The sequence below is a fragment of the Xiphophorus couchianus genome, chromosome 12, assembly GCF_001444195.1.
Source record: "Xiphophorus couchianus chromosome 12, X_couchianus-1.0, whole genome shotgun sequence".
In the NCBI taxonomy this organism is placed as follows: Eukaryota; Metazoa; Chordata; class Actinopteri; order Cyprinodontiformes; family Poeciliidae; genus Xiphophorus; species Xiphophorus couchianus.
The window spans coordinates 10,598,700-10,625,091 of NC_040239.1; the positions used below are offsets into that span (position 1 = coordinate 10,598,700).

The window sequence follows — 26,392 nt, forward strand, 5'->3', positions numbered from 1 at the left end:
GTGAGGAATAAATAAAGCCACTAAAATGTTTAGAATCACACACTTTCTGAGCATTTTAAAAACGTTTACCCTGTCCATACTCCAGAGATTTAGTTTATTGTGCCCTTGACTCTTGTAGTAAGATCCAAAGAGTCTAAGGGTCTCAACGTAGTTTAAAATTTCCCACCTCATTGTCTACAATTGGAGAAAATTCAAAGCAATGGTCAAAACACCCAGCTCTGGTCATCCAAATAGGTTCACCCTGAAAGTAAACAGTGAGATGCTAAAATAATTCTGCAAAAACCCTTAAAAATGACATTGTGGGGCCTGCAGGAGGCTATGCTGTAGTTGAAATGAAATGTCTGAAACATCTGAAAAAGACTACATAACCTCTCCATACAACTCTCACTAGGAAGATAGATTTGTCCTTCAGAAAAACATGTTCAGAGTGAAGTTTGTCAGAAACAACATGGACAAAAACAAGGACTTTGAAACAATGTTTGTTATTTCAGATAGGTCTAAAACTGAATTATATGGACACCAAAGCAGAAGAGATGTTTGACATAAATCTACAGTAACACAGCATTAAAGGGAAAGAACCTCATATCAACAAAAAGGTGTAGAGGTGGAGGTGTCATGTTTTGGTGGAGTTTGGCTGAAGTAACACCTGACAACTGCACACAATGAATCTTCTTGAGGAAAACGTGAGACCCATCTGTTGAAAAATTAAAGTTGAAGCAGAACTGGAGCCTATAACTTGAACATAGTCCAAACATACCAGTAAATCCACCAGAGTGGCTGAAAACTATGAAATGAACCTGGGCTGAGTCAAACCACAGTTCTTTATCATTCTGAGAGCAGTAGGTTTACCTTATATGCAAGAAACGCCTATAAAATTTCACAAATGAAAGTGAAGAGTGATTCTTGTGTCAACACTGTCGACAATACAATGTTGACAATTTCTGTTATATTCAAATATTCAGAGCAAGAGAATGATATTGACGGCATACAGCGTCCTCTGCTGGTTAAAACCGGAAACAACAGGAGTGAGCTTCCTGACAACAGGGGTTTTTTTCAATAAAGTTTGCTTTGTTTACTTTCTCAATCAAACATGGCCGCCTTAGCAACCGCTCTATTCGACGATGAACTGTTCACGGTACATTTTAAAGAGCTACATTTCTTATTTTCTTTAAAACACAGACACTGTTGGTTAGTAGATATTGACAAATTAGCTGAACTGTCAGTGAGTGCTAACGTAAGGAAAGATATGAATATCACTATAGATGCTGTAGTTTGTGAAAAAATGCATTTCGTCATTATTTAAGTTAAGTGCTTTGGGCAAACTGCATGACGTTTAGGATAGTAAAATTTATTACGTTCACCGTAACACTCGTACGCTCATTTGTTTGTGTTGTTTTAAAATGAATCTAGGATGAGGAAGAGTCTTGTGTCCCACCTACCACCGCGTCTTGCACGGTAAGAAAGCAGAAAAGGTTGAACAGGGAGGAAGTCGGTCGCTTTCTGCGGGAGGCAGAGAAGAACAGGAGGCTGTGAGTGAAATTTACTTTAACTTTTGTAACACAGTGAAGGATAAATCAAAACACATAAAGCTTAACAGATATATATATAAAAAAAACCCACTCAAAAACTGTTTATTTCATCCACCCAAAACTATTTAGTTAACTATTTTCTATATAAATTATACTGACTTAACTGGACTCAATATTTGATGGATGGATACATACGACTTCAGCTAGATCCATAATCTAGACTGCCGTCTGTAATTTGGGAGCCTGGGTTCTTAAAGGGATGTAGATTCATACCCTGTGATTTAGAAACACATTTAACAAGGAGTTGAGACAAGGAACATCTCTATCCCTGCCCTATAAATGTAACCACTGACTTTAAAATCAGTTATTTGCCTTTTGCCTGACAGGATTGAAAAATTGGAGAAAGAGAGAGCCCTGACTGTTCTGTGCAGAAAGAATGCCTGGACGGATGTCATTGACGAACTTGAGGAATATGAAAAAATACTGCAGAAAGAAAGGTTTTCTCAAAGTAAGCAATTTATAGCTGATTTTCTTTTTTGACATTAGGCATCTGTTTCACACTAGGGTGTGCAGTCAATGTGAAAAAGAATGGATTGCTCTTGTAAAGAAATAGATTTAACACTTTGGGAAATAATAAAAAATGATATGTGTAATGATAAATATGGGCTCATGATTAGAAATACTTCTAATTCAAGCAGCACTCACAGAAGATGACTGCTTTCTGAACAACCTTGAACCTTCATTCCTTCTTTTATGAGCTTTCATTGATTCACAGCTCTCTTCAAATCTAACCACAACGTTAAATTTGAACGTCTTAGTTCATCTGATGTCTGAGTTTTAACCAAGCTGTTTCAGTCAAGCTTTAACCATTGGTCAAATATTGCCTGAAATTTGCTGTTTTTTTTCTAACACAGATCTTTTTGACAATTACAGAAATTCAAAGTCTTGCATCTTCTTATTTTTTAAATCACATCGCATGTCATTTTGTGTTCAAGGTTTAAAATCCATACTGTATCCTCTATCAGCTACTTCATCATGGTAAAGATTATGTGTGCAAGGGGTTTGAAGTAGATTGGTAAAACCATTCACCAGTAATAGTTCTGAATCTGAAGCTGCAGTTTGTGTAGATCATGAATTTAAATGTTGACGTTTGTAAAGTATCGTCAATGTGCCTGAAACTTGCAGAAACCCGGTAAAGAAACCAGACTGTTTTAATATGTTGTTGTACAGTTTTAACTGAAATATAATATTATGGCTTTTCTTCAGAGATGATCCTTCAGAAGCAGCTAGTGAAGATCAATAATGGTGTGAAGAAATTTCAGAAACACCTAACTGATGTCAAGCCATCTCCTGAATGTAAGATTTTTGTTCTTGATGTTAAAGAACCTGCAACTCGCTTGTTGTTGTCCATTACCTAGAAAAACTTATAGACATTAGTTCTTTGTTATCATTAATATCAATATTTGAGCTACTTTCTGAGTTGATATGTGAAATAATATTGCAAGTTAAATAATTGAACCTCAGAATAAAATACGCAGTGTCAGTGATGTGAAAATTAGAGTCTTTTTGGGACAGTTTGTTGATATTGTTTCTGCAATTTTGTTTGTATTTCCAGTGATTGAAAGACTTAAAGAAATAATGTTAGATGTGGAAGTGTCGATAAATGCTCTAAAGGAGGAGCAGTGTTTACGGTAAAAAGATTTGCTAAACATTCATCTTTACATCACGTTAGCCTGGAAAATGGGGGAAAAGACATATTACCTTTTATGGATGATGTTATGTAACTGCATCCTTTACAATCTTTGGTAAATTAGTATGAAAGCCACAACATTCACTCGGTACGAAAAGTGTGCATCTTATGAGAAACAAGTTTAAGTGCATCAAAGAATGTTGGGAAGTAGAGAAAATAGAAATAAAAAAAGCTTAATCTATAGACTAAGATTATCTGTAGTGAAATGAAATTATTATAAGGAATCAAACTTTATGTTTCTTACTTACTCTCAGCTTTGAGGAATATTCAAAGGAGGAGCTGACGTGCAAGCAGGAAGTTGTTGCTTATGAGAGGAAGTTTAAAAACTGGAGTCTTCTTGTCAAGTCAAACCCTAAATTACCTGCAGCTTCTACTCTGAAGGTTTTCAATTTACACCGTTATGTTTCTTCTTTGTTGTTTGACACTCACTTAAATAAGAAAAAAGGATGACAGGTTATTTTTTCTTCTGTTTTCTTTAAGGCCAACCCCTTCAACAAAGATCTCCCTGCCGAGGTCAAAGCTTTGGAGGATTTCCTGCAGAAGACTGGAGGGCCTCATGGAGGCTGGGACCAATTTGATCACCAAGCGTTCTTAAGAGTAAGGAATACAAAGTTGTTTTGTTAATTACTTATTTATTATTTTTGACAATTTTAGTGGAGCAGCTTTTTTGTTCTAACAATGACAGGTCTGGATGAAGCACGGTGGGCGGTCATCATACAGGAAAGAGGCCAAACTCTACCTGCCGAGTAAAACACAGGAGGAGATCCAGCAACATAAGGACTGGCATCAGGAGCTGCTTTACCTGCAGGACAAAAAGAGAGAGGTGGAGAAATGTGGCGAAGCATGATGTTACGAGTTTAGAGGAAGTAAAAGCAGAAAAAAAAATCCTGTTTATCTTCCAGGTCTGTCATGCACAATGCCTTGCAAAAGATGGAACCCTTTCACAATTTCTTTTTTACACAAATGAAAACTTTGTCTTCAGCCCCCCTGAGCTGTTTGCTGTGTTCCTTGGAACAAGGAACAAGGATGAAATGCATACAGATGAACCATGTCTGCTCATTTGGTGACTTGTGAATGCAGTTGTTTGCACTGGATTTTATTTAGGGGTTTCACAGTGAAAGAAGCTTAATACACAAATGCACACCACACTTTTCAAAGTTTTATTTCTAAAAAAGAATCAAAAGTCATGTATGTTCCTCCATGCATGTCACAGTTAAGCACTACACAGTTAGGTTGTTGAATTAATTTCAACAACCTTCTTTTTTCAGGGTTTGGTATGTGTCATGCATGAATCTTTGCATTACATGTATTTTGTCCTGTTTTAAGTTTTCTTCCATCCCATTCAGGCTATTCAACGCTGGAAAACCAGTAAAGATAAAGAACGTCAGACAAGGATCCAAACTCAAGAGGAAATGGAGGAGGCACAAAGCAAAGAGAGGAAGGTCAAGAACTTGGCTGAGCAACAGCAGTGAGTATCAGTAACTGAATAAATTTAGATCAGAAACTTTTCAAATTTGCCTCACACAAACTGAGTTAAGTAATTTATGTTTCAGGACTGAGGAGGAGAGAATGGAAGTGGCACAACGCCTGGAGGAATGGAAGAAAAAGAAAAAACAAAAAGAGGAAGAAGAAGGAGAACAGAAACTGGCTGAGGAGATTAACAAGAGAAAACAAGAAAAGGTGCTTTGCTTGTTTTCACCATAGAATTTTCTTTTTCTAACTATAGCACTTCTTTTCATAATCAAAATCACATAATATGAGGTTGCTTTACTGTGGCCTTCAGCAGATGCCTATTTTTAACAAAATGATCTCTGTTGATCAGGAGGAGCGCCGCCGCCAGCTGGAATTAAAGATGGCTCTTGAGGAGTATCTGCGATTGAAGCGTGGGAAAGAGGAGGAGCAGGAGAAGAGAAAAAGAGAGAAGGAACAGAGGGAATGGGAGGAGAAGCGAAGAGAGGCAACAATAGTCATCAAAAGCTTCAGTGAAAGGGTACCAAGTTCTAAAGTCTTAGAAATACATGAAAACAAAAGATAAGGTGTAAGTTTGTACTCTCAAATTCAGAGTTTCTCATTAAATTACTAGTAATAAAAAGCGTTCGGACAATAAACCGCAGGTTCCTTTGAGCTCAAAGAGAAGAAGGTATGATAACACCTTTACTTTGCAAAATACATAGTTTGACTGCACCTTTGCAGGATCTTCACAAGGTGGAGGCAAAGCTTCATGAGAGGCAACTGAGGGAAAAGGAGGAAGAGGAAAGACAGAGAAGAATCATAGCTAAGCTAAAGGGAAAGGTGCAGTGACCAGCCTGAAATATTTCAATCTAGATTTCAAAGATTTCAGTCATTAGTCTCAGAGAAATTATTCGGTTTTCTTCTTCAGATGGATGGTCATGTGAACAGAGACCCCTCCAGGCTGAATCGCCCCACTAAAGGATGGGAGGAAAGGATGAAACACAGTGAACCTTCAGGACAAGGACCCATGCTACAGATGTTTCACAGGTCTGGACTTGTAGACTTGACTTGAAGTTCTGATAAGTAACATTTAGGTAATTACATATTTTACTCTTTTTATTCCAGAGCCATCCCCTCTTGGAGACAAGGGCTGTGATGTCACTATGAGCCGAGTACTACAATTTTCCACAGTTTCCAGAGCCTCTATTGGACTTAAATCTTTTTTTGTTGTTTTGACACTTTTGTTATAATGGTAAAGTATTTCCAAATAAAATATTTTTTTTCTCTCTAAAAAAGACTGTCTGTGTGAACTGAAGACAGCATAGTTACATTAAACAACCATGTCAGCAAAAATCAGAAATAAAACAATCACAACAGGAGCAGAGTTTTATCACAGAGTAAAAAAAAAAGAATAATTACGTAAATATCAAAGTGTTGTAGTTGAACGAGAAGCCATCTCTATGGGAGGTGAAGCTTGGTCACACAACAGATTAACCCAGATAAAAAAAAAGAAAGGCTTTGTGATGAGGCAGACAAAAAAGCTCTTTAATTTCCCCTTCACTCCCACTAACAAATAATCACTGGGTTGATGAAAACTACACTGAAATAGATTAAAGATTAAAGTCCAAGCAAAAAAAAAACAAACAAACCCCAATTTCGTTAACCTACCAACACTAACTGAATTATCGGTAGTTATAGCAGTCAATATCACAAATACAGTCCCCATAACGTGAACCCCTACTAGAGGTTTTTATTTTGAAAAGCAAACGCACCGGAAAAGATTCCCCATAGGTGCGGAAACAAAGATGGCGGAAGAAGAGAACCAGTTTGAAGAATTTGAGCAGATAGACTTTTTGAGAGACCGACATGTCCGATTCTTCCAGAGGACCTTGCAGGTGTTGCCTGAGCGGTACGCGTCGCTGGAAACAACCCGGTGAGTTCGCCAGAGGGCTTATGGGAGTTCTGGTTACTGTGGTTTGTTGGGGGAACTGAACAGCAGAGGAGCTAGATGTGATTCATTAGCCCTCAGTTAATTAAAGAAAATTCATCTTAGCCTTTATTTAACCATTCAGGTTTTCTGGGTGTGATACTGTAGCAGCTTTTATGGCAGATGTAATGAGCCTGTTTCCAACTATGTCTATTTTAAGGTCTTATCATTCAGTTAACCCTCATTTTCAGCTTGGTTTTCATCTATATTGTTTTTTAAAATTAAGGTTAAGCTATAAAACATGTTCACACATTATATGGCACTCTATCAATGAGTACATTGTAAGATCTACTGCTTTCATTTCAGGTTATCCATTTTATTCTTTGCCCTGTCTGGTCTGGATGTGTTGGATGCCCTGGAGGTGGTGGATAGTAAAGTGATGATTGAGTGGATTTACTCACAACAAGTTCTACCCACTCAGGATAGTAAGTGTTACATCTATTTTTATGTTATTTTATTAAAATATTTTATGTTATTTTCATAACATTTTCAGTCGGTTTATGAAAAATACATTTCCGCCAGAAAACTTGCTGGGCAGTCATTCATCCAGCGGCTCGTCGTGTTTTTGAGTTAAAAAATGTTTTAAATTTGAAAATATCACTTGGTAATTATGTGCTATTGGAAGATTAATACTTGAACACCAACTATAAAGTCTTTAAAAAAGTAAACATTTTAAAAAGACTTAAGTAAGGAAAACTTAGCCTGGTGGGGCATAAGTAAAGCCTGGTGGCCCGCCAGGCATATAATGCACTGGGAGAAACACTGTAAATGTATAGAGTGTATTATTATTTTTTGTCATAGCTTAGTAACATCATTGATAATGCTATTCCATGCTTTGCTGAAAATGCTTTTCAGAGTAAAGGAGGCTGGAATTGCTCAGACGCCTACAAATTTGTTTGCGTTTCCTCAAAAATAATAATTTGGATAGATTCAAATGTGTTTTGGGAAAAATCTGTATTGTATTTAATTAATCAGTGATGGCAGGAGAGCGGTGGGTAGTCTGATTAGGGCCTCTTCTGCGGTAATGCAGGAGCTGCACAAAAAGTAAAATCTCTTGACTTTTCTTGCTGACCCTCACTGTTAGTGGGGAGATGTTGACCTTGACTGGAAGAACAGGATCCTGAAGAACAGGAGCTTCATCCTAAATATTTCCAGGTGCAGTTTTTGATCACCGAGTATAAAAGAATGATTAAATATCAAAGTGTTGTCATTGAATGAGAGGCCAAGTAAGGAATTTCTGACATAGGGCTGCTTAGCTCCCTCATCTCAGTTTGGACTGCAGCCTCTGCTCCTCCACATTGATAGGATTCAAATTATGTGATTTTGGCCCTCTATACTTTTTTGTGACCTATTTGGAGGTTTTTCTGGGCGTGTCCAGAAAAATTGCACATTGAGAACTAGCTGGATCTAGACTCAGCCTGTAGTTTCCTTCTGACTAAAGAACCTGTTGGGTTTCTTCACCGTGAGTTGGAGAATGCCTCTGGGGAGTGGCATGTCTTCCCATCAACACCTGTCACCACATCGGCCAAATACTGATTTCACATTTTCTTTGTGATCTGGCTGGTGGATTTTAATTTGAATCAGTTAAGGTTTTCTTACTTTATATAAAAAAAATAAAAGTAGAAAAAGAATTTCTGCTGATTATTTGATCAAGGTAGTAGGCTTTTGAAGGAATTAGAAAATTAAGGAATTAAATTTCCTTAATTTAATTCCTTAAATTAAGGAATTCCTCTCCAACTTTTATCCGATTCTTGATAAAGGAAAAAACAAGTGCATTAAATGTCAGCCTGTTGGTTGATGCGTTTGATGTGAAAATAGGGATAATTATAATTTTTTTTCAAATGCTGATTCTACTTTAAGTTATTGTAAGATAGTTTGTTTCACACTTTCACACTGAGGCAGTCGTCTTTGCATCCTCCGACTCATCAAACTTTAAAGTCTGTCATTTGTTTCTTTTCCCACTCTGCAGATTTCAAGGCAGCTATTGGCCTTCAGTTGTCTGTAGATAACCCAGTGCATCCTTACAGCTGTTCATCAAAGAAAAGTTTGACTCTCAGGCTTTTAATGACTTGTTTTGGGACTGATATGTTGTTTATTTATATATTTCTGCCTCCAACAAGCCACTCCATACCATCTGTTGAGATGCGCATTTCATTAATTATTGAAGACATCAATGGAGATGATGGAGGGATAGTCGTGCTTGATGGATTTCTGCTGCAGCCATATGTTTCGAGGCTGGCAGGCTTCTTCTCATTAGAATTGAGGGAAACAAACAAGTTGAGAGACAAATGTGATTTACTAATGGTTCATTAGTATGATAATCCCCTATTTAGCAAACTATTAAGACTTACAGAAAGCATTTTGCTTACGTGGGATGTTAGTCTCCAGTAAAATGCAGGTGTTTGACTGAATTCATCTGTGTATACATGCAGGGAATCAACATCAGGGTTTCTGCATATGTTGGTGGAAGATAAAATATTTACTTTTACTTCAGTACAGAGGTTGGATGCCATATTTTTACCTAGTCTTGCATAAAGTCGGGTAGCAGGATGAGCTGTTGTAGGGCTGGTGTGTGATACATGAATATATTGGTCCGTTCGTTGTTCAGTCATTGCATAGAAAATGTTAAAGCTTCTGTTATATTGTGCAGTTTGTCATTTTGATGTGACCAGCAGGTGGCAGCAGAGCTCTCCTCTTTCCGTATTGTATTGATGAGGACGTTTTCTGCAGGTCATAAGATGAACAGAAGGGCTTTAAAACATAAATCAGAAAACTGATTTAGTTTTTTTTTTCCCTGTATCTTGTGCTGAATATTTCTATCATTTCTGTCTGACCCATTACAGAATCCAACCTGAACCGTGGAGGGTTTCGTGGATCAGCACATATTGGGATTCCTTACAGCACGAAGGTACTACCAGAATTGTTTTTCAGTTTACGTACTGTGGCTTTTAGTATTTTTAAAAAAAAATCTTTCAGTAAATCCACTTTTTTCTATCATCAGTATCAGTTTCTTGATAATTTTTTGCTTCAGTACAATGATGCAAATGCCATACCACAGTGTAGCAGATGCTGTGTTTGTTGCTCAGTAGAAAATGTTGGACAAAGCGTCCAACAATTGTGAATACCAGCCTTGGAAAGCAACGGTGACCACTGTCATGATGGGTATTATTAGAAATTTTAAAAAAGAGATAAAGATTTTTCTCTCAAAAATTAAACTAAACAGAGAAGAGTCTACTCTTCTACGCTTATATTATCTCCAAAATATTCTGTCTGTGTCTGCAGCCATCATCACCATCTGTGATTTCCCTCTCGGTTGTTGTCCTCAGGGTCCAGGTGTGCTCCATCCGTACGACAGCGGCCATGTTGCCATGACCTACACTGGCCTGTGCTCACTGTTAATCCTTGGAGACGACCTGAGTCGGGTGAACAAAGAAGCCGTTCTGGCTGGCCTCAAAGTGCTGCAGCTCGAGGACGGCAGGTTGGCGCACACTTTGCTCACTTTGCACCTAAATCCTTATTTAAAGTGGCATTTTCACTCTGACTCAAAAGCACCCGAAGCCGTTTGAACACAGATTTAACACGGTCTGACTATAGCTTGCATTTGGATGTTCTGTAGTTCAAAAGCAACTAAATATGTGAATTTGAGACACAGTCTCCTATAGATCTGCATGCTTTAGCGTTCAGATGTTCATCACTTTTCTCCTAAATCTTTGCTGAGATCTTCTTCCCAGAAACTCACTGATTATGTTGAAGATCAGCTGGTGGTAAAATGTGCCAACATAGCAAGTAAGGATGTGTCTAGACCACAAGTGTCAAACTCCAGTCCTCAAGGGCCGGACTTGAGGGCCGGTGTCCTGCAGTTTTTAGATGTGCCACAGGTACAAAACACTGAAACAAAATGGCTTAATTACCTCCTTCTTGTGTTGATAAGTTCTCCAGAGCCTTGCTAATGACATAATTATTCTATTCAGGTTTTGTGCAGCAGAGGCACATCTAAAAGTTGGACACCGGCCCTTGAGGACTGGAGTTTGACACCCCTGGTGTAGGATAAAGAAAATTAACCATTTCTTTTCCTCTGTCCTGACCTGAATGTTTACACCTCACTTCATGATGTTGTTCAAGTTCAAGCGCGCCTTTTTGTGTAACGTAGTGGCCTAATACACTGCTCTGCCATAAAAACTTTGCTCGAAAAACAAAACAAAGCAAAAGAAGTCCTGTGAGACGAATAAAAGCAAATGATCATTTATACCCTGCGGTTCAACATTGTAATGAAGAGAGAAGCAATTAGCAGCATTGCATTGTGGCATTTAAATTAAAACTTCATTAACGTTAAATAAAAACATTGCTCTTAATGTCGCTGTAATGATCCCAAATGTCCAGTCCTGGCAGAGCGCGGCCGTTGTTGAGATGGCATTCTGGGATCGATCCCATCATCATTCCTTACTGCAGGTCTGTCCCAAAATGCCTGGCAGTGATTTTCCAGTCCAGAGGTTTTGTTTATAACCTCTATTATGGTAATCGAATTGTTCCAGGGTCCCTGAGGTAGTCCCAGATAGTTACCCCAGAAACAGCCTATTGTATCCTTGCCCTTTCTCTCCTTCTCTATTTTTTCTTTTCTTTTTCTTTTTTTCATAATTAATTGCTTATTAACATGGTGCTGTCTTAAATACCACACCATTATTCCACTCACTGGGAAAAAGACCGTCTCATAATACTTGGGAGGTTAAAAAACACACGATCTCTAAATTAGAGCTATGTGTGTTGGGTTTCATTTTGTTTAATAGATTTAAGCAATACATTGTAGTTGGACACTTGTTGCTAATTATTTCATATGTTTGTATTTTTGTTAGTTTCACACCTGAATTATTGGTCCAAAATGCAGTAGAGTGCCAAGGGACATTTTACACCAACTAAAGTAGTTTTAAAACAGTCAGAACATAAATCTGAAAGCATAAAACCAGAACACAGACAGTTTTTTTTTATCTAATTCTGCTTTTTTTTGTTTGTCTGGCTTTCAGTTTCTATGCCGTGCCAGAAGGAAGTGAGAATGACATCCGGTTTATCTACTGTGCAGCTAGTATCTGTTACATGCTGGATGACTGGTCAGGCATGGACATCCAGAAAGCCATCGATTATATCCGGGGAAGTTTGGTGAGTGAGTGTTGACAGGTTAAATAAAGTGTGAAGCTTCTGATCCTCCTTCAGTGGATAAAACTAACAAGATGATTCTGATGTGAATGCTCCCACAGTGGACAATAGCCATTCTTTTCTTCAACATAAGAAGTGAAATTAAAATAAACACAGCCCACGTACTGTTATGAGGTGTCAGTTCATTTACAGACAGTTCATTTATAATAATTAGAGAAGATAGTCATGTATTATATTCTTAAGGCTGCAGCGAAGGCTTTTTTCTGCATCAGTTAAAAAGAATAAAACCTGTAATTTGACCAACTTTACCTACTTTGTTTGCATTTCTGGGCGTTAGACACATCAAAGCGCAGTGTTTTCTCTTTCTCCTGAGCTGCACACGCAACCTGGGAAACTTCAGCGTGTATCGAGTTTAACATGTCAGAGTCTTTGTCGTTTCATGGGTGTGTTTGTATCATGCTTATTCGTATCTATTCATGTCCTTCCGACATGAATAGATACACACCGAAAGTCTGAAAATAAGTTTAGTTTGGTTTAGAAACGTCATTTAAATTGTGACCTTAAAGCTTATTTTGGTAAAACAGAAACTGCCTTACATGTAGAGATGAATGCATTCAGTAGCCATTTTTGCTTTAGTCTGATCAGAGCAGGAACAGGCTGGGAATTATTTGTCCTTCCCAGTTGACTATCACCTCTAGCTTAGTTTGTATGTTTTGTCTGAAACTGTACAAAATAAACTCCCGCAGACTGTTTTGTGTTTCTTTTGTTATTGTGTCCTGTTTTAACAAAAAAGCTGGTTTAAGCAGATAACAGTCATGTATTGTCAATGCAGTAACATTCCTAATTTAATAAAAGATAGAGAAAGGCGTCCTAGATTGCAAGTAGATTGTGTGAAATAAAAATTTCTAGAGATAAATCTAAAAATGGGTCATCGGTTTCTCAGAGATGGCATTGTCTAATAATTTTCAAAGAAAAATCAATGTGAGGATGAGGAAGTGGCTGTATGTGATGCATCTTGTGACAAGTGCAATGTGTGGGAATCTTTGCCAACCATATCTATCCCTTTGTTTTGTTTGGGGATTTTTATTTTTTAGAAGTAAAGTATAAAATGAAAAAAAAAACAGTGTGATGTTATGTATTACACACTCAAGTGTTGAACTCCTCAGCTCTCTGTGATTACATTTCTCATTTTAGTTAGAGATGCAACAATCGGCTGGCTAGAAAGAAAGTTACCATTTTTTCCTTCTTTGAACTCAGGATCAAATACTGCAGCATCTGAATGTTCTTCCTGCTAATTAAATAGATCAAAATTTAGGCTGATTGTAATAGAAGTTCAATCAACAGTCAGCAATATTTGATCCACTTTCAAAGTCAGATAATTCATTAGTCAGATAAAGTTCAAGGTTTTTGAATCAAGTACAAAATTACTATATTTATCTAGGAAAGTAATATGGTTAAAATTATCCTAATCAGAGTCGATCAAAATTGCAGTCAGCATGTTGGAGTTCACAGAAACCAAAAATCTGCATCTGACCTGTGCATCTTTAAAAACAATACCTCACTTTTCTATTTGCAGTAATTTTTTAAAATATTATTTTGTTCTGGTGTGGAGTCTAACATATATGCCGTGCTGTTCTTCCTCTTCAGAATCTCTGATTTGTGTGCACATCAATTATTATTGATTAAAATATAATTTCTACATTTATTTTCTCCATAGTCGTATGACAATGCATTTGGCCAAGGAGCTGGGAGAGAGTCTCATGGTGAGTGCAAATATGTTACATGTTAAAACGGTAAAGTCCTAATAAGTTTGAATAAGTAGAAGAAAGGACACACACTGTTGCAAAAACAAATAAATTCTGATAAATTTGGCAATTTAAATACATTTTGTTTTATTTCATTGGGTATTTTTTACTACAAATTATTCAGAACACATTATAACCAATATGTTGGGGATTATACTTGTGAAAGGCATGAAAAAACTGCTTATAAAGGATTAACTCTACAGATCCGTTGCTATAGATACCGCACACTGTTTTCAATCATTCGTCCCCCACTCCAATTAGACCTTGTTTTTCTTTTACGAAAGCTTTCACGCGACACAACAAAAGCAGTACTTAGCAACGTATCTGCATGACCTTGGTTGTACAGAGAAGATGAAATTCCTGCCAGCTCTGATGTGCTCTTAAAACACTTTTTTTTTTAAAATTGCAACTGCTCCAAGGGGCAGATTTTATTGGATCTAAGTGATTTTCTTCTCGCTTTGAATTCAAGTTCTGTGATTAAAGGCTTCGGTGAGACTGTGCTGAGCCTACCAACTCTCCAAAGGGCTGATTACAAATCAGTGGAGATGCTTAGTCGAGGCCCATTACCGGTCTACCCTGGAGGTGTGTGTGCTTGTTCAGTGCCAGGACCTCCCAGCGTTGCTTTGAATGTGCACAAGCACATTTTTTGGGATGTTATGTCTGTGCAGTTGTGTAGGTGAAACATGAAATTATAGAACCTCATGGGTCTGGGCATGAGACTGGATTTATGTATCCAATTTCAGTCCTTAGTGTATATTTAGGACTTTTTTTGTTGTTTTATCCAACTTCACCGATCCCAACACTGGTATCCATGGATGATGTTTCTTCCTGCCTAAAGGAAGCGGATTTTAGAAAAACAAATTATCTGAAGCCACCAGGTGTTCACCCCTCACTTTAAGCTTCGAGTAGAAACAATCCTTCAAGTGGATGTTCAGTTTATTGCAAAGATATGCCTCCACATCTTTCTACATTCTTATTGAGTATGTTGTTGTAACTTTCATGTAAGGGTGAGGTTAGGACCTCAGCATTAAATTAAAATTTAAAAAAACGTTTACTTACACTCATTGTGAACAAGAATGCATAATGTAGCAAAAGCAGAAGTAGGAACACTTATGTTGTGTTGAAGTAAAAATGATTTGTTTGACACGTCACTATTTGACCGACTATTAATCAGAAAATCGGAAAAGTCTGAGAAATCATTAGAGATTTAAATGTGTAAAGCTGCACTTTCAACGCAATCTGTAGATTTGCACAAGTTGGAAAAGGTTATCAGGAGTTGCTTGTTAAAAAACTGCTGATTTCCAAGAGCAAAGTTACTGAAATGTGGCATCGACTTGGGTACATCCTGGAAAAAAGTCCAAACTATTCATTGGATGAATTGGTTTGGTAGGTTTGGGACCAACCCAGGAACAACACAACGCTCAAGTTTCCATGAACTCAAAACTGCCAGAATGTCGTTTTCAAGTAAAGCAAGTTTTGCTTCCCCTTGGAGTCAGAGCTTTATAGCCTGATTAGCTAATCATTGCGCTATTACACCACAATAACAAGAAGTATGTTTGACAATTGAAAGTGGGGCATTAAAACCTACTAACCCTGTACCAGTGATGGCAGCATCAGGTTGTGACAATAAACAACAAACTTTGACACTGGGTGCATCAACAGCACAATAAATCCCACACACGCATCTAAATTGGCCTTTGAAGAGATAAGAAATGCAAATATTAACTAACTAAGAAGTTTCCATCCCGAAAGCAACATCCCAAGCTTTTATGGAAATTAATAGAGAATGATTCAAAGCCGGTTGTGTTCCAGGAAACAACTGATTTAAATGAGTTTTGCCTTGAGGATTGATCAAAATTTCCAGCCTGAATTATACCAGAAGCCTGTTGATGACAAGTGGAAAAAATGGTGATTATATGTATTAGGGGTTTTGAGCAGAATTTTGACTTCATTTAGATGAAAGAAACTAATCCCCTAAATTTGAGTTTGCTGCTCCCAACTCTTGTTTTTAGAACGCCTTAAAGTTGCATTTGTATAATTACTGTAATTATTAAAGACTGAGATACTAATGCCCATAGTGAGCAGATGTGCGCCCCAGACTGCAGCTTTATGTGATAACTCGGTGACCCGTGTGCCAGGTGGTTGGACGTACTGTGCCATAGCCTCGCTGTGCCTGATGGGCCGGCTGGACGAGGCTCTGAGTCCGCGCGAGCTGAACAGGATCCGGCGCTGGTGCATCATGAGGCAGCAGAGCGGCTTCCACGGACGTCCCAACAAACCTGTGGATACGTGCTACTCCTTCTGGGTGGGAGCTACACTGGAGGTAGCAAACACCGAAATGTCTTCCTTCTTCGTCACATGATAAATCAATGCCTGCTGTGTCTCACACTCTAAATTTACAGAAACAAGTTTGAGGTTGAAGCAACCTTAAACTCCAAAGTTTAAGGGTGCTTTGAAGATTTGTTGAAATTAAAAGCTTCTGCTGTCATCAGTCTATAAATCCATTAATGTTTGAGGTCGTTTTGGAGATAACCTTTTAATTTACTGATGGATTCAAAACTACGTCTATGAAAGACGTCTGAGAAAAATATAAAAGACTCTGGAAATTGGTATCAGTCAAGAAAATCCTGATTGGTACATCTGTAGTTCTTAAAATATTTTCTCATTTGATGTTTTTTGTGTTTTTCTCCAGCTCCTGGATGTGTTCCAGTTCACACACTTTGAGAAAAACAGGAGCTTCATTCTGTCCACGCAGGATCGTTTGGTCGGCGGCTTCGCCAAGTGGCCTGACAGCCATCCAGGTAAATGATGCCACTTTACTTCTACCGCCTACTGTAGAAACGCCATGCTGTAGTTTTCTTTGTTTTTTTTTTTCTGGTTGTTGCATCCATAAAACAGAAATTCCTGGTGTTTTTATAGTGCAATAACAACCACAGGAGCAAAGCAGGCGCTGAATGGCATGTTTAATGACTGTGTCGCTCTTCCTATTCATTCTCCTGTAGCTTCAAAGATCTCGCATTAGGGACAAAAACATTGTGGATCTAAGCAGTTTCAGTTCATTTATTTTCCTTTCTTTGAGCAGAACAGTTTGCGCCTCATCTTCCACAGGTGCAGTGAAACAGGGTGGAGCTGTGGTGGCCAGTTTTACTTCAGATCAATGGGAAAAGAATCTCCTGTAACCCTAAACTTCAGTAGTCGTGTTCTTGCCTGCCCTCACGCTGGGTAATTGATGAGGCGATTATTTATAGGTAGCCTGAGGAAACGGCAGACGGAGCTCCTCGTTTTACCACAGACGGACAGGAGGACAGTGTTCAGGAGGGACAGACAGGACTTAGGCTTGTGAATGTAAATGAATAAAAGAGTTTTAAGGAAGAAGGAAACAATAGTGAACTAATGTTTCCATTACAGTGGAAACTGGTTCAGGGCAACAGGGTTGGTTACTTGGATGTGGGACAATGGCTGCAGGCCTGCATCAAAATGATTCTAGATTTGCTTTTTCTGTGTATTTTGTTGCCAGACGATTCTTTATTCTATGTTAGAATGTAGAATAAGAGACTAGAAAGCAAAAGATAGAAAAAGGTTTTATTTAAAGCTCTTAAATTGCAATTGGAGAGACTGGTGTAGATTCACGATTCAAGACGTCACAGAAGGCAGCCAGACTTCTTCTCTTGTTTCTTGATTCGCCTCATATCCAAAGTTTCTGTAACGTCTTGAAGACAAGGAGTGTGGAACAAAGAAAGTTCACGTAATATTTGAATGTCTAGCATTTACTCCTCATTCCATTACACAAAAGCTAAATTAATTTATCAAGAGATACTTTTGTTTGTTTTGCCGTTCCAAAACTTATTTTCCTCATTGAATGTTTTTGTTTTTAAGTTACTGACAAGAAACTGTGACAAGGTGTCGTAAGGATTGGTAGATTAGAGACAATGTATTATTTGCAATGTACTAAGATAAAAAAAAAAACAAAAGACAAGTGTAGAAGCTGGAGAGTTTTAACAACAAAGTAGATTTTTGAACAAGATGGTACCTGTCTGATATGTAGCTATATCTGAAGGAAAATTACAACAAGTCAGAGGTAAGATGGCGGATAAATGTTTTGCTTTGCTCTTGTATGGCTGGCTGCAAAGATGCCACAGATGAGAGGAGCATAAATACAGACTAAACATCCTTTTACTCATTAATAGCCACCATTTTTTTTAAAAATTAGTGTTTATATGATTGTTGATAATGATGATTTCAATTTAGTCTTAAGTAATTGGTTTGTTAAAACAACACCAACATTTGGCTAAAGGCCTATTTGGCTGCCGATGCTATTTATATACTAGACTGACTTAAAAAAAAAAAAAAGTCAGATTAATGAAAGCCACTTACAGGCCTGGACTTCATCACATCCGTGTTGAAATTGCCCCTTTGCTGTTAAGTCTGTGACCGCTGAGGATGTTAACCTCAAGTTTTAGGCTGCGAGTTTGGTGTGAAGTGGAGGGTGGCACAAGCCGCCCTTCATTCTATCCAAGCACTCTGCAGCCACTTGATTGTTTCACATTACTTGCTCCTCCTGTGTCAGTCGTTTATTGCAGGATGTGGCTGGCTCACTGGTAACTCTAAAAAGCATCCCAATGTTAAACATGGATTGAAAGTCGCTGTAATATTAAGGCCTTTTGAAACCACATTCTCATTGGTACAACTTTGAGTCTGAGTCCTGATGGGTGAAGCTAATGGTTTTGTGATTGATTCTAATGTCTCTGTCCAATCATCTGTCATTTCATTATAATTCAATTACTGCTCCACTTACTGGTTTGTGGAGCTTTTATCCTCCTCCCGAGGGAGAGAGATGCTCCTATGGGCAAAGCAGCGTGCATTATTCACATGTCCTTAAAAGTTCATTATGACAAACTTACAAACCTTGGGACAGCTGAAGGGTCCAATGAGTTTATAGATTGAATCAGTAAACATCCATTCCAAGTACTAGCTCTGTCAGATTCAGGTGCTTCGGCTGGGACTCCTGTTATCAGCTCTGACCTGGTTTCTCCCTTTTGTCCGTGGTTTCGTCTCTCCAGACCCTCTTCACGCCTACTTGGGTCTGTGTGGCCTGTCTCTGATTGGAGAGCCTGACCTAAAGAAGGTCCACCCAGCTCTTAACATCACCCAGAGAGCCTTTCAGCACCTCCAGCAGCTGCAGCAGACGTGGAGGGACAACGCCGGCAGCTGCGTTGGACAGCAGTGAAAGCAGGACGATTTACTGCGCTAACTCTGGAGCACACGCCGTCTGTCGGTCACCGGTTGAAGGCGGCTGGATTTCTGCCGCGTCTCAGATATTTGGCTGCTCAAGAAGTTTGAATTGTTTGGAATTGTGAGGATTTAAACACTTGAGAACCTCATTTAAAGTCCATCTAAAGAAACTTATTTGTTGAGCAATATACACCACACCTCTTTGCTGCCTTTAAAAAAAAAAGAAGAAAGAAAACAAAAAACAAGTAGTTGTTAATAAAGTTATGCGGTGCGATTTGTGAAAATACCATATAATAATGTGCCAGAAAGTGTAATTCACTGGAGACTTGAACAAACGTCAGATGCCTCCATCTTTATTTTATGGCCTTTTTTTTTAAATTATGACACTTTTCTTCAAAGATATATTGCTTTACTTCCTTTTCTCTGCTTTGCTAACCTGCCTGGCGCTTTCGTCCGCATGTAGCTGCTGAATGTTTTTGACCTCTCATGATGCACCAGGTCTTAATGGGTCATGACTTCTGCTCCTCAGTTTGAAATCTGATACCATCCCTACAGGTTTACTCCCTTAAGCTTCTCGCTGCAATGTTTTCCAGTTTCACCACTGCAGGCTTTAATTTTCAAAGCTCAAGAGATTGAAATAAAAATGGAACTGTTACGAATTTACAAACTAGTTACAAATTTTAAGAAGATTATGGAATTGATTTCACTTGAAGCCTTTTTATGGGGATTTTATCTGACAGACCACACCCTGCGTGGCTCGTAATTATGCAATGGAAGGAAAATTGTACAACGTTTTCAGAAATCTAAAGTACGGATCATTTCTTTGTGTTCTGTTTGTTTAGTTCCTCTTTGGAAAATGAATTAATCTCCTTTTATATTTGACCTACAAACCTACAAACATTGGATTCTCCACTGGATGCAGTTCTGGACTTTGACTGGGCCATTTTAACAGATCAAAACGCTGTGTTCCAACACATTTAATTGCACCTCTAGCTGTGTGCTTGGGGTTGTTTTCCTCCTCCTCTCCCCGAATCTAAAGAGTTTTGCTGCCAATAAGAGGCTTTCATCATCCCTGACTAGTTTTATCATTCCTAGTGAAAATGAAGCTTCCCACCACCATGTTTAAAGTTGGGAAAGCTGTGTTGGGGTTTAGGGTTGGATTTCCTTCACATGTCGCCTTTTGCTTGTGAGCCTAAAAGTTTTGGTCTCATCCGACCAGAGCCTTTTCTCCCACGTTTGCTTTGTGTCAAACTCCAAACATGGCTTCTTCTGTGAGGATCACACATGTGAGGAGGAAAAGCTCGTACTTTTAATGTCAGCAGATTTTCTCACCTGAGCAGTGGGTCCATGCAGCTCCTCCAGAGTTAACCTGGGCCTCTTGGTTGCTTCCACGGTTTATTCTCTCCTGTCAGTGATTTTTTAAAATTTATTTATTATTTTTTAATTTATTTACTTTTGAAGGTGATTGGTAGCAGTATATTTTATTTAGGATGTCATCATTCAGATTTTTTTTTAAATAATTTTGAAAACCGTGTAATTTTCCTTCCACTCCCATTAAAGTTTGGTTGTAATGCAGAAATTGTAAAAAAAAAAAAAAAAAAAAAAAAAGAATTAAGAGTATGAATAATTTTGTCAAACGCTGTAAATCTCCCCTCTAATTAAAACCAAATCTCTTCTTATAAGCAGCAGTGTGTTAGGGAGGCTCCTCATGACCTCTGAACCGAACTCATTCACCTGCTTCCTCCTCCCCTGTGAGGTCGCATCCAGCTGGAAATCAGCGGGGAGATTAGACAATGGCATCATAACCAGAGGAAACGGTTCTTTGAACTGTTTATTCATAACTCCAGAAAGGATGCAGGATGAAATAAAGAACAATGGCCAGGACTGTACCTCCTTATGTAAGGAAGCAAAAACGGCTTCTGTCCTTCATGATCCCTCCTTAGCTGTTGATCGCCAACAGAACCGACTGTAAGAAGGACTTCTGGCTTTACGTTCAGTTCATTCAGACTTCTATGCAGGTGTTTGAGCCGAGGTCCAAAATGGCGTTCATGACCTGGCAAAGAGAGTCTTTCCACCTTTTGCCTTTACATCAGTCGTCTGTCTCGCAGCAAAAAAAAAACAAAAAACATTTCCAGCTTCCACACATTGCTGCTTGAAGCAACGCCTTTTATTTATTTATTTATTTTTTTAATGAGGCCACAGTGTGAGGTAACACCTGCTCCCCTCGTTGACACGTGATGAGATGCTTTGAAAGCCTGTCAGAAGCACAGCTGCCCGTCTGCTGCCTGTTTACCTGCAGCTCTTCTCTGTGTGCAGACGCGCCTGTGACTGCATTTACAAGTCATTCGGACGCTGGGTCTGCTATCAGGGAAAAAAAGGGGAGAAGATGTGAGGAGAGCTGAATGAATAAATAACGTGAGCCATCTATTATTAAAAGTCAGCTGTCAGAGGCTGGATTCAGCTCTTTGAATCCAGACCAAATCCTCGGCTTTGGTGTGAAAACAATGGGATTCTTAACTAATGTGCGTTATTGTTTATTTTGCACTGATCTGAAACAATTTCTCTTTCTCAACTAACGTTACCATGTTCTTATTATATATGCATAATACATAGAAACCATTACCACCAAACGCTTTGACGTTTTTTAAAATGTTGCTGAAATGTGTGGATTTTTTCTATTCTAACACACTCTAATATTGTGTTTTCTTTACCTATATGCTATAAGCCTGTTCTCTTTATTTGAATATAAAGCTAACTGGAGCACTGTGCGTAATCAGTTTTCTTCTTGGTTTCCTACCCAAATGATCCAGTTTGGCTTGTATTTGTCTGTGTACATAGATGAAGTCACATGGTGAAGCCACTTTCTCCAGCTTGCCTCCTTATTGTGCCTAATGGATTGTTTTCTGTCGCTGCTCTCTGAATGCTTTGCTTTTGTTTGCTTCTCTTATTGCCTAATTTAGATTTTGCTTGGATCCTTCTATGAAAAATGAGTATGTGAATATTCAGTGAATATCAAGTTAACCTACAAAGAGGGAAGTGTAACCTGGATATTTGTTTAGATTCCACAGGACAATATGTGTTGTTTACATGTGTGAAGATCAGATATAAGTATTCTACTTTCTGATTGGTATTGTCCAGAAATATGTTGGGAATTATTTTGACATTTGACACCGAGTGGCACTTACCAGTGCTAATAAATGATTATTTTAGCTCATATTACACAGGAGACGGGGCCTCCAGTTCCAGCAGCATGAAATAAAGGCAGCACTGCTTTGTGCTTCCAAAAGCTGTGAAAGGATTGTCCCAGAGATGCAGCCAAAACACCACATGCCGTTCTACCAAGCACTGCTATACATATTGTAACGATAAATCATGTAACAAAAAAATATAATGGAGTTTATTTTTTCTATGCTTTCTAGAAATGTTGGTGTAGATAAATGTAAATGTCTATAAAGATGCGACTTCTGCTGGGGAAGTGACCAGAAAGTCTTTACATTTCTGGACCCGCAGGTCTTGGTGTGTGACGTGTTCTTGAAGTGCGGCTTTTCGAGTTTGGACTCATGCTGATTCTCGCTTGGCACGGAAATTGTATTTATGGTAAATAAAACGTGTACTAACTTTGACATTTGTGTGCGTTTTGTGTTTTCAAATGGTGCCTTGGAAACGTAAAAACCTCATGATGCGACCACAAACCTCAGAGTTTTATCGGAATATTTAGTGATGGACCAAAATGGATGGAAAGGTATAAATTGATTTCAAAATAATCCCCGCTTCATGATGCGGCCACTGCTGTGTTTCACTATGGGGGTGGTGTTCAAGGTGTAGTTTCATCTAACCGCAGCACCTTCCTCTGCATGGTTTATGGCAAACAGACCATTTGATGTGTCAGGCTTTTTTTTTTTTTTTCAACAATTACTTTTTTCCTGTCACTCTCCCATAAAGACCAAATGTGTGGAGATCAAAAATTATTACCGTAGTTATCTTTTCCAATGTTTGTTTTCTGGCCTCAGATTTTAATGTAGTAGCATTTGATATAATAGTGGAGTTTTAGCTACAATAGTCACTTGTAGCCATTTTGTGTTTTGTTTAAATCAAAGCATTCAATCTACTTTTAGTCACCCAAATTTAGATCGCACTAAATATAGTTGGCCAGTTGGCAAGTCATAGAGGATTCCTAATGGAGCTGCCTTATCTTTAAGAAAATAATTTCTTTACACATATCTGAAATATTTACTCAGGAATGGAACTAAAAACCCATTTTGCAATACAGAGTTTCAACGTTTAAAACATTTTTTAAAATAATTTTCTTAGATTAGCTTCTTTTTTTTTTTTTTACAGTTTCAAAACCCATAATTATGATGTTCAACGTTTCACAACTCATCTTTCCAAATGACAAAAAGGTGAAAAATACTGTTCAGTTTCTAAAAAATAGCATGATCTTAACATACTCATATGTTAAGAGCTTCTGTTTCACTTTTGCTTCATTTTTACTGGTTGACGAAAACTGTTACTAAGATTTTGGTTGATAAAATTAACACTAGTCTTGTCAACAGATTCTCCCACCTCCAGAGTTGCCATGGTGATCATGGCTGCTTCTCCCAACTCCCATCCTGTGAGTTAGGAGGAGCTCAACGGGTGTGAATACTTTTGCAAAGCACTGTATTTGTCTTGATTCCTCTTGTAGGGTGTAACCATTCAAAGGACAAAGATGTGCAACCGAAGCTGACTTTTTGTTTGCTGTAACAAAAGCTCAGGAGCTTTTCTCATACCAGGCCAGTCCAGATACATAGTGCTCCTATTCAAGGTATCTGTATGCAACGAAGAGAGAAAAGAAGCAGCCCTGATGATCTTGCTGATCCTCATTTTCTAAATTTATTTTGTAAATGCTTGGTATATGTTTATCCTAACATATACCAAGTCAAAAAAGCGAGGATTTTCCCTGTAGCTACTCAAATAAAATGCCCAGAAGTCAAACAGATAAAAGAAATGCTGCAGAAATTTGGGGATCCACATGGGAGGAACATTTTTAACTTTTCCAGCAGAACACACACAAAAAAAACCCTGTTAATCTGAGCTTCTAACTGAATGCATGAAGAAGTTTTCCTCTTCAAATGTCTCCTTTGCTTTTCTACTCTAACTTCTCAGTGGATTTTGATAAGGCAAATGCTGCCCACTGAAATGTTGTTGGTCACATGCTTTGAATGTGTTTTTCTTGTAATCAGGCAATTAAAGAAAACTTGGAAAAAAAAAAAAGTAAAATAATTTTTTAAGTTAGGAAATGGGCATAAAATATTTAAAGTATATGAAATGGCAATCATCACGTCACCTTTTTGAATAGTCAGTGTTAATTTTGAAATTGGATAAATAGCAAAACAAAGTAGAAATGTATCCATTTTTCAACAGCAAGCACACAGATCTGTCTCCACACACAAAGCCAATGCATTTTATAAAGAATTGATATTTCATAAGTACAACTTCTGAAAAAAAGTATGATTAAATATCCTGTATAAATCAAGAGCTTAGCACCTAAATCTGATGATACTCCAAAGAGTAAACAGAACAAACCTCGACTTCTCTAGGTTTTAAAAAGGCTGTATGAAGCCCGGCGACTCGACTATTTTTCTATTTTTAAACCTTCGAGATGAAAACTGGTTTGCATTTTTCCCCGATCTGCTTCATTTGCCTCTCATTTTCCTGCCATGTGGAGTGTTGTGGTCTTTCTTCTTTGCTAGGTCAGTGAGTAAGACCTAATTAAAATCTGTGAAGGGGGGGGGGAGACTTTGCTGGATCTCACATGCTGAGCCTCATCCCACCTGGGAGCCGAACTGAACAGACTGACTCCAATGCTGCCGCTGACACAGTAACGTGAGACAAAAGCGGCACTGAGGCCCAATCTAGAAACCACAATCTGCTGCAGAATGACTTAAATATTATCCAATTACAGCTTTAATCTACCTTATGTGAGTGTGTATGTAATAATTATCTTAGTTAGCCATTTACCTTAATCATTTTGTGCTGGAAGATATGCCAATCAATGCAAAATATTAATTATTCAGTCGGGCAGAGAGCTCACTGGTTTATGTAGCTTTTTATGGGGCAGTTAAGTGTCGCCTCCAGTACGTTAAAGCACATCATGAACTGCCATAAAATTTGTAATGTGAATAATGTGTTACACACATTTAAACATGAGTAATGACTTTTTTTTTCCTTTTTCTTTTTAGCATGGAGCTCACCTCTGATTTGGACATCATTTTCTGGATGAATAAACAACATAAACAACAACATAACAAGCCATTTATTTCTTTAGTGCAGTCTTGTGAAGCTGCAGGTCAGTCACATTCCTGTTATATATGGTGCTCTGATCAACTAACACATGAACATGAACATAGAAAGGAGTGGAAATTGACCTTATCATTATGTGTTTTTATGGATGTTTTTCATCTAGACTGCATAACTATCAGCAGAGGAGACAGTAGCTCACATTGGGATTGCAGCCATATGTGCTGCAACCAAAAATATTGACTTTTGATTTTCTTGTTTATATTCTATAACCGGATTAAAATCCTTTCACATTAAGAAAAAACATCTAACTCTAACTGATATCTTAAAAACTTAATAAAATAAGTCTGTGCAACTTGTCCCAAGAGAGCACAATTCCTGTTTTCTTTGGACTTTCCTGACTTTAGACTAACGTTTTATTGTGGAACTTAACACTCTAAAATGTTCCAACAAAATTGTTTTAAACCCTAAATATTACATTAAACAGATGAGATAGCCATTTCTTCTCCACAGACAGCCAACAGCATGAATTTGTTATTCACAAGCCATTAAATGTAGAGTTTAAACTTAGAGGACTGAAACAAAATGCTGAGAAAAAAACTCTCCTAGAGTAAAATGTAAACAGTGCAAACCTTCTCACCAGGCCTTTTTTTTTTTGGTGTGGAGGAGGGTAAAGTCGTACCCTGGCAATCTGTTTTGCCCCGGTGGACGCTGTAAAAGAAGCAGTAAAAGAACGACCACAGTAAACCGTCCTTGTTCCTAGAAACGGTTCCTAAAGTCCAAATTCGTCTTTTTTTCCTGTGGAACCGGAATGGAGGATATCTGAAACTCCATACACCGAACATGAATGATTTTCCTCCTACATTTTTAATAGGAGGATATTCAGAGTTCAATAAATCCTTGTTCCTTTTGCTGAACAACGCACAATTACATACGGCCAGTAGCTCACAGCTTGGTTTCCCAGCAGAGGCCTCGAAGATAAATGGCTGAATAATGACTTGGCCCCTTTCACACCCAATGAGGAGTTGTTGACCAAACCAAGATTTACTCTAAGAAAAGAGACTGCTTCTAGAGAAAATAAAAGAACTAAAGTTTTTCTTTTTTGTTTGTCTTAAAGTGATTAGAGATAACTAATCACATACTGTACTTCAGCCTTGCAGGTTTTCAGTTGTGATGCCATTTAGCAATGATTGCAGTTTTTGAGTTATGT

At 38.1% G+C, this 26,392-nt stretch overlaps 2 protein-coding genes across 4 annotated transcripts; both read left to right on the top strand.

The window, feature by feature from the left end:
• Window positions 1–1,070: 1,070 nt before the first annotated feature.
• On the top strand, window positions 1,071–6,020 carry ccdc112 (coiled-coil domain containing 112). Of its 3 annotated transcripts, none has more exons than XM_028033343.1 (14): window positions 1,071–1,135; window positions 1,411–1,529; window positions 1,916–2,037; window positions 2,796–2,885; window positions 3,145–3,220; window positions 3,534–3,660; window positions 3,760–3,876; window positions 3,965–4,102; window positions 4,626–4,747; window positions 4,818–4,959; window positions 5,102–5,269; window positions 5,473–5,571; window positions 5,660–5,778; window positions 5,857–6,020. In XM_028033343.1, the coding sequence occupies exons 1-14, from the start codon at window positions 1,091–1,093 to the stop codon at window positions 5,885–5,887; spliced, it is 1,515 nt and encodes a 504-aa protein (XP_027889144.1). In that variant the 5' UTR covers window positions 1,071–1,090; the 3' UTR covers window positions 5,888–6,020. The 3 variants fall into 3 exon arrangements, with proteins under 3 accessions (XP_027889144.1, XP_027889145.1, XP_027889146.1); XM_028033344.1 differs by having other exon boundaries at window positions 4,833–4,959; XM_028033345.1 differs by lacking the exons at window positions 5,660–5,778; window positions 5,857–6,020 and having other exon boundaries at window positions 5,102–5,317; window positions 5,473–5,536.
• A 160-nt stretch (window positions 6,021–6,180) lies between these two features.
• On the top strand, window positions 6,181–22,526 carry pggt1b (protein geranylgeranyltransferase type I, beta subunit). The gene is made up of 9 exons (XM_028033346.1): window positions 6,181–6,664; window positions 7,025–7,143; window positions 9,562–9,626; window positions 10,045–10,196; window positions 11,737–11,869; window positions 13,584–13,629; window positions 15,810–15,994; window positions 16,364–16,472; window positions 18,732–22,526. Exons 1-9 carry the CDS (start codon window positions 6,537–6,539, stop codon window positions 18,896–18,898), a joined length of 1,104 nt encoding a protein of 367 aa, XP_027889147.1. The 5' UTR covers window positions 6,181–6,536; the 3' UTR covers window positions 18,899–22,526.
• Window positions 22,527–26,392: the final 3,866 nt, after the last annotated feature.

What these genes read in the sequence shown, in the direction of transcription:
- ccdc112 (XM_028033343.1), top strand. Translation starts at nt 1,091, where the DNA reads ATGGCCGCCTTAGCAACCGCTCTATTCGACGATGAACTGTTCACG. An exon ending in AACTTGGCTGAGCAACAGCA is followed by an intron (nt 4,748 to 4,817) that starts GTGAGTATCAGT and finishes AACTGAGTTAAG; the next exon opens with TAATTTATGTTTCAGGACTG. An exon ending in ATGCTACAGATGTTTCACAG is followed by an intron (nt 5,779 to 5,856) that starts GTCTGGACTTGT and finishes TTTTTATTCCAG; the next exon opens with AGCCATCCCCTCTTGGAGAC.
- pggt1b (XM_028033346.1), top strand. Translation starts at nt 6,537, where the DNA reads ATGGCGGAAGAAGAGAACCAGTTTGAAGAATTTGAGCAGATAGACTTT. An exon ending in CTGCAGCTCGAGGACGGCAG is followed by an intron (nt 10,197 to 11,736) that starts GTTGGCGCACAC and finishes TCTGGCTTTCAG; the next exon opens with TTTCTATGCCGTGCCAGAAG. An exon ending in ATTATATCCGGGGAAGTTTG is followed by an intron (nt 11,870 to 13,583) that starts GTGAGTGAGTGT and finishes TTTTCTCCATAG; the next exon opens with TCGTATGACAATGCATTTGG.